The sequence below is a fragment of the Lolium rigidum genome, chromosome 7 (genome assembly GCF_022539505.1).
Source record: "Lolium rigidum isolate FL_2022 chromosome 7, APGP_CSIRO_Lrig_0.1, whole genome shotgun sequence".
In the NCBI taxonomy this organism is placed as follows: Eukaryota; Viridiplantae; Streptophyta; class Magnoliopsida; order Poales; family Poaceae; genus Lolium; species Lolium rigidum.
In genome coordinates, this window is record NC_061514.1 from 93,467,406 (window position 1) to 93,474,214 (window position 6,809).

At 44.0% G+C, this 6,809-nt stretch overlaps 1 protein-coding gene across 1 annotated transcript; it reads right to left on the reverse strand.

Moving 5' to 3' along the window:
* Positions 1-2,841: 2,841 nt before the first annotated feature.
* On the reverse strand, positions 2,842-6,515 carry LOC124669217 (cytochrome P450 87A3-like). The gene is made up of 8 exons (XM_047205879.1): positions 5,883-6,515; positions 5,607-5,756; positions 5,125-5,376; positions 4,909-4,998; positions 4,325-4,403; positions 4,107-4,213; positions 3,102-3,232; positions 2,842-2,998 (listed from the first exon to the last, which is right to left on the reverse strand). Exons 1-8 carry the CDS (start codon positions 6,513-6,515, stop codon positions 2,908-2,910), a joined length of 1,533 nt encoding a protein of 510 aa, XP_047061835.1. The 3' UTR covers positions 2,842-2,907.
* Positions 6,516-6,809: the final 294 nt, after the last annotated feature.

Here is a 6,809-nt window from a genome sequence, read left to right on the forward strand (position 1 = left end):
GTATTGGAAGTGCGAAAAAAAGTATCCTGAAACCTATCAACATGAGATCTAGTTTTGAAGATCTCAACGAGAAGATCTTAAAAGTGAAAATGGATTGTAATTTAGACTTCAAGATATTTCATTAAAAAAATGAATCTAGAAAATAAAGGGAAAATCTGACACAAACCCAACCCCCTCTATCTTCTCTCTCGTCACTCATCTCCACTTTGTTTCCCGTTGCGACACGTGGGGAGTAGGGAGACCACTTTCTCGGGATTTTTTGACACCACAACGCGCCACTTGTCGCGTGCGGAGCGAGTGGCCTTGCCTACACGAAGGTCGGCATTTTTCTAACGATTTCGTATTACTTGACACTACCATGGTTGTATATAAAATAACAATATATCTCGATACATCTATATTAGTGACAACTAATATGGATCGGAGGAAGTAATATTTTTCTTTTTGTTTCTTTTTGTTTTGTTTTGTTTTCTCCTTTTCCTTTTTATTTTTACAGAAAAATGTGTTGACGTTTGTCAAATAAGAAGAAAAGAAAAATTCGTTGTAAACAATAAATACTCAGGTACGTATATAATAAATAAGTAAAAATATTTGTATTTATAAACATTTTTAGGAAGAAAATTTATCCCACTTTGAATGGTTTTCCAAAATAGAATATTTCTCTTATTTGATTGTTTCTCAATATGAATATTTATGTTACTTGTATATTTTTTCTAATATGAACATTTATGTTATTTAAACAATTTTCTATTTTTTTAATATGAACATTTGTATTATGTGAGCGACGTTTCAATAAAAACATTTATATTATTTTAACAAAAAGAGCTAATAATATTTTCTACAAGATAAAACATTTGTTTTAGAAAAATAAGGAAAAAATAAACCCAAAGATAAAAAGAGAAGAAATTTGATATTTATAATATACAAACATAAAAGGAAACATAAAAGAACCGAATTAATCCAAAACCAAGAAAAACCAAACCACACTGAAAATCTTAAAAAAACGGTTGAATTCAAAGAGCTAAGGGAAGAAGTAATTTGGGTTGTGCAATCGAGCGACACGACATGAGCGATTGCGGTCCGCATTGAGCATCAAATAGGAAACATCCATGGGGAGGTCATGTCATTTTTTTAAACGAGGACAAAAGCTTTGCTCTATTCTATTAATTAAGGAGAAAGATTACCGTAAAAGTTCCCGAATTATTACAAGTTTACTCTCCCGACATCAAGATACCCAACCTTTTAGCGCCCGCTAAGACCCATAGTATAGCTTCAGTTTTAATCCTATCGACAATGACTTGCGAGGGTGCAAGCTTGTTGTTGAACACCCTATCGTTTCGCTCTTTCCAAATTTTTAAAGAGATGAGCATAGAGAGGGAAGCCAATGCCTTAGAATTTTGCCCCATGGTCATCATGTTCCACCACTTGGGGAAAGAGAGGTCGGCCCATAGGTGGGTGTGAAGCTCGGGAATGCCCGACCAATCTTTGACCTTGTTCCAAAGATGAATGGTGAATCGACAATGGACAAAAATGTGATTAACCGACTCCGTGCATTGCTTGCATAATGGACAAAAGGCCACAACTTGGCTACCCCCACTTAGCCAAAGGGTCGGCCATTTGGCTAAGCGAGGTCATGTCGTTTGATACCAAAAGATTTGAATGACTTCAATCTGCATCGAAACAATTGCCTCACGTACACAAATCACTCTCAGAGATCCAAAGAATATGGAAACTCATGGGATTCCACATTTTTCAGAACAACTCTTACATTGGTAAAATTCAAAAAAAAAAAAACTCTTACATTGGTCAAACTGCATTGTACTACGTGCTATGCTATTTTCTACTTGCACGACTCAAACAAAAGCCTTCTGGAAGTGAAGGGTTTATCTGCCAACAGAAAGTTCAGCGATGTCCGGGTACACACTGAAAGACGGCTCACTCATTGCTCGGTCATACCGATGTGTGATTCAGACGCGTGAGCTGATCTATTGACCAGCAAAATCTCAACCCTGTGATTTTGTTCTTGTGGGTGAGATCTTGTCGACGGTATGTCTGCAGAAAGTTTCGCTTGATGAAACCTCTAGTATAAACCCCAACTTGCACGCACATCATTGTTTAGGAAGTCTCTGGATGCTATCAGTATTAAATCGTCCAGTGCTATCTACGCCTTTATATACGCATATAGATATGGCCGAAGTTAAAGGAAAAAAGGACAGAAAAGGGCAGACGACACCAACATGTTTCAAGGTTTTGAGTTGGAGAAGATCTCATTCAGAGATCAAGTTGGTTTTGTGGGTCTTTGGTTGCTCGCATGAAAACGGAAACTCGAGGCTGTTCTGTCAGATAACAGCTAGGACTGCCCCGTCATGCAGTCCAGTGCGATTCTCGCTGTGTCCACGGCCCATTTATTTTGAATCTGCAGAGAATTTCTGGCTCTGCATTATTAAGTTTGGCTGTTAACCTGCCATGCGACATATCGGCATTGTCTCAGTTACTGCTGCTTCGACACTGAAGGCTAGGCTGTTTTGAATCATTATTAGCTTCTCTGTCTGGGAACACCTGGAAGTTTGAGGCATGGCTCCACAAAACAATTATATGTACGTATAGCTAATATGCTCTCTTTTCATTCGATATGTATAGACTGATTTACAGGCAACACATGGGTAGATGACTAACCACATGGAAAACGAACAACCAAAGTACAAAAACCCATTCTGGATCCATGAGAGGTGGTACTCGGTAATTATGACTCTAGTTCTAACTAGGGATGTATATTCTATCACTAGACTAAGTATATATTTTTGTATCCTTTTCTGCTGTCCCTAAGAGAACCAAAAAATATGATCTTCGCAGAGACAATCTTGTGCTCAGCTGCAATGACCAAACCGTCCACATGTCAAAAAAGCTTCAGTTCTTAGGGAAGAGTTGGATGTCAAAACCATCCGGGAAGCCGAGGCCCGGGGTCCGGACTATGTTTCCTCCTTTCACCGTGCTCCATCTGACATGACAAAGATGCAATTGTTCAGGATCTGTTCTGTTCATAGCATATGGTAGGTAGAGAGATCTCTATATTTACTTAATTTACAGGTGACACACCATACCTGTATTTCGTAACCAAATTGTGGATGAATGTTGCCATCAACACCTTGGTGAGATCAGTTCCTACGCAGAACCGAAGGCCGCCTCCAAATGCCATGAAATGCTTCGTTCCACCGGTGATTTCAGGCTTGCCCTGTTCAACAACGACCAAAATCAGAACCATTGTTTCAATGTGGATTTCTCTTGCTAAGCTTGTAGCACAATGCATGGTAGAGATAGTGTTGTACATAGGCAAGGCACCCTGTTTGCCCTATATTTCATTCTGTCCTACTGGGAAATTGTGAAATAGCATATGAGGTTCGTCTACCGGATCAATAAACTGTGGGGCAAGAACCCCGAACTCCAAACATGAAAATAAGCAATGGCCACAAAATTATTATTATTTTCGATAAAAGGCGCTTTATTACTCAAAAGGTTTAAGCACAAAACCAGTTTGGCTTACTGCAAAGTCTGCAGCTAACCAGCCACACACTGTGCATATTTTTCCTACTTGAACAGGTGAGTACTTGTTTAGTTACACCATGTAGACATATATGCATCTGGTACTTTGACCTCCCTGTTAAACTACTGGGCAAGGAAGTTTCGGCGATGGTCCGGTTTCACATCCTGCATGGGCACCAACCGAATTCGTTCTTGATCTCTCTAGCCAAGTTGGTACTCGGGATCAGAACCTTGATATCTTATACTACTACTAGTACCCCTGCTAATAATTGGAACTCTGCAGTTGATTAAATTACTATTTTTCCTTGCAATTTCTGTTTTACGTAGTAGACTCGAGAGCCGAATGTATGCGAGTTCGTTTGAGCAGATCTAGTCATGGCCCTTCCAAGTTCATAGGTAGCTTCAAACAATAGGCCAAGAACAAACTGAACGACCAGAGACTTGAAAGGCCAATTAACGTCATGGCAGGTAGAACCCTAACCTATCGTATCGTCGATGAGATACGCGTGTTCAGCGTAAAAGAAGCAGGATACCATAGTTTCAGGGATCAAATCGAGACTACGAACCTGCCACCTCCATGGGTTGAACGCCAGTGGGTCTTCGTATATCTCAGGGTTCAAGTGCACTGCCGGTGGACACACCATGATGCCCCATCCTGCTGGAACTGTGTAGCCTGCGCCCAACACAAGGCAGAGTTAAGATTCTGTACGACTTGCTAACTTGGACCGTTTCTCAGAAGAGATGCCACGCATGTGCAGCGTGGAATTCGTGATCGTCATCGTACCTTTGATCTCAACGTCCTGCAAGGCCCTCCGGAAAATCCCCGGCACGATGTTTGCGAGCCTGACAATCTCCATAATGACCTTCAGAGAGGCAAAAAGAAGAAGCAGGGGCGTCAGTTTTAGAAATTCAGAGTTCAGAACCACATGATAACAGGCATCTACAGGAACACTACAGCATTTGCAACTGCATGTACAATTAGCGGCGGTAATGTTTTTTACTCCCCATTTTAGAAACTTTTTTTCCCAGTTCTGCTTGTGGTGAAATTAATTAGGCTTGTTCTAGAAAGTCCCTGTACTAACTAAGATTATCTGTCAGCATCGAACACTGGGCCTTGGTTAAACAATTAGGGAACACAAACCCTGCACTTACAGAGTTGCAGCGCCTAGAGCGGTGTTGTGCTCCTCTAACTTGCAATTAGCCACTTGCATTACCCGTTCAATCCCATTATTTGTCAAAATATGAATATGTGATTGTGGTGGCAATATCAAGCACTAGCAGCTGTACTATCTTAACAAGGCAACTTGCACAGTTGCACTAGCTAATTTTAAGCTAGGGTGTGCACGAATCCATGCTAGCTAGGCTCACCTGAGACGTGAATGTCATCGATTTGTACTCTGCCCATGTGATGGCGGCGTCCGGGTCCTCCCTGTTTCTGATAATGGCTTGGTGTTCCTCCTGCTCACGTAACAAGGTCAATTTATCCATCAGTTTTGCTTAAAAAATCTGTAAGTTACTTGACGTGTCTCGTCAAGCGAAACAGTAACTGTCTGTAATAAACAGCGAAGCTGTGACAGCACTAACCGTTAGCGCGTCGACAACCTTGGGGTTCTCGGCGAGCAGCTTGACACCGAGGGTGAGTGCGAGCGCCGTTGTCTCGAAGCTGGCGAAGAGGAGCACGAACATGAGGTCCAGCGCGATGGTCTCCGTCAGAAGCGGCTTCTCCCTCCTGAGTTCCTGGATCACGTGGTCGAAGAAGTCCTCGCACTTCCTCTCAGGATCGGCCATCCTCTCCTTCATCATGCCCTTGAGAACCTTCATCGCATTCTTCCTCCCCTGGAAACATATTCCGTCAGGTTCAAGGAATGCATGTGCGCAATCAGGACAAGTACATTTGTGCGTGCTCATTAATTTAGTGGCTTGGCATGTGTACAGTGTTCACTTCTGAAGCCGGTGCAGTTTGAAGTTATGGTTTTGTGCAACAGTGCTACGATTGGTTCACAGCTGCAACTAGGTAGCTGCTGAGGTGAGTAGAGTCAGAGAGGAGCATGGACAATTGGGTATACCTCCATGCATTCGTGGTAGGCAGTGCCGGGAATGTTGAGGGGGAACGATATTAAGCCGCGGATGAACGCCGTGAAGTTCAGCCTCAGGCTCTCCGACGACTCGGACGGCTCGTAGCCGATCAGCTTCTTGGCCGTAAGGTCAAATATCATCTGAAACGAAGAAGACATAAATGACCTGCATTAGTCATCTATATACGCCTCGAGCGCGACCGCAATCAAATGAGTTGGCATCAGTAAGCAGCCGCGCATGGAGAATTTGAGATCGATCGATCTTACGGTGGAGAGTCCTTCTTTGATGTCGACGCAGGGCTGGGCTGCCCACGAGGCGAGGCTGCCACGGCAGGCGGCATCGGTCTCGGTGAGCAGCACGGCCTTGAGGTTCTCCTGGCCGTAGAGGCGGAGCACCAGGGTCTTGAGGTACTTGTAGATGAAGCCGTGGAGGGAGCCGACGTTGTCGCGGCCGAAGATCTCGGTGAAGGTGTCAGGGTACCAGCTCTCGAACAGCTTGCCTTCATTCTGGAAGACGTAGTGGTTCACGTCCGGGTCCGCCGACACCACCACGGGCCGCCCAACGATGCTCGTCTTGAACATGCTCCCGTACTTCTTCACCCTGTCCCTGACGAAGGGTGAGAGGCCGCAGGTCGGGTTGGGCGCGAAGAACTGCAGCGTCTCGCCGATGAACGGGAGGCCCATGGATCCCGGCGGGAGCGTGCCGCTGGATTTGGGGTGGCGCCACCTGTACACCCAGTGGAGAAGGGCGAGGACGGCAGCCAATGCTGCACCCCAGAGGGATATATAGGCCATGGCAGCCATGGCCTGAAGAAAGATCGTGCTATAGATTCTTGGGGACAGTGGGATGGTGGCGGTGGTGATCAGGCCGAGAGAAGCTAGCTCAAGATATGGCTGCATGTGCGAAGCCAAGGGAGCAGGAGGCTAGCAAAGAGGAGAGGGGTTATGTGTGGGTTTGTGGGGAGTATGAGCTGGGGGATTGCCTATATATAAGGTTGTAAAGGTACTTAATCACCATCCATGAAGGCACCAAAAAAGAAGGCATGTCCTTAGAAATGGGAGGGGATAATTATTGCATTCGTACCCTTTAATATTTTTATTTACATATCAGCCCCTTTCACTTCACTAAAATTACTAAAATCAGCCTTAACTATGTGGAAAAGCAATGTTTTTTTTTGGGATAAACAAGCCTTT

What these genes read in the sequence shown, in the direction of transcription:
- LOC124669217 (XM_047205879.1), bottom strand. Translation starts at nt 6,515, where the DNA reads ATGCAGCCATATCTTGAGCTAGCTTCTCTCGGCCTGATCACCACCGCC. An exon ending in CCTACCACGAATGCATGGAG is followed by an intron (nt 5,377 to 5,606) that starts GTATACCCAATT and finishes ATATGTTTCCAG; the next exon opens with GGGAGGAAGAATGCGATGAA. An exon ending in GCAGGACGTTGAGATCAAAG is followed by an intron (nt 4,214 to 4,324) that starts GTACGATGACGA and finishes TGTTGGGCGCAG; the next exon opens with GCTACACAGTTCCAGCAGGA.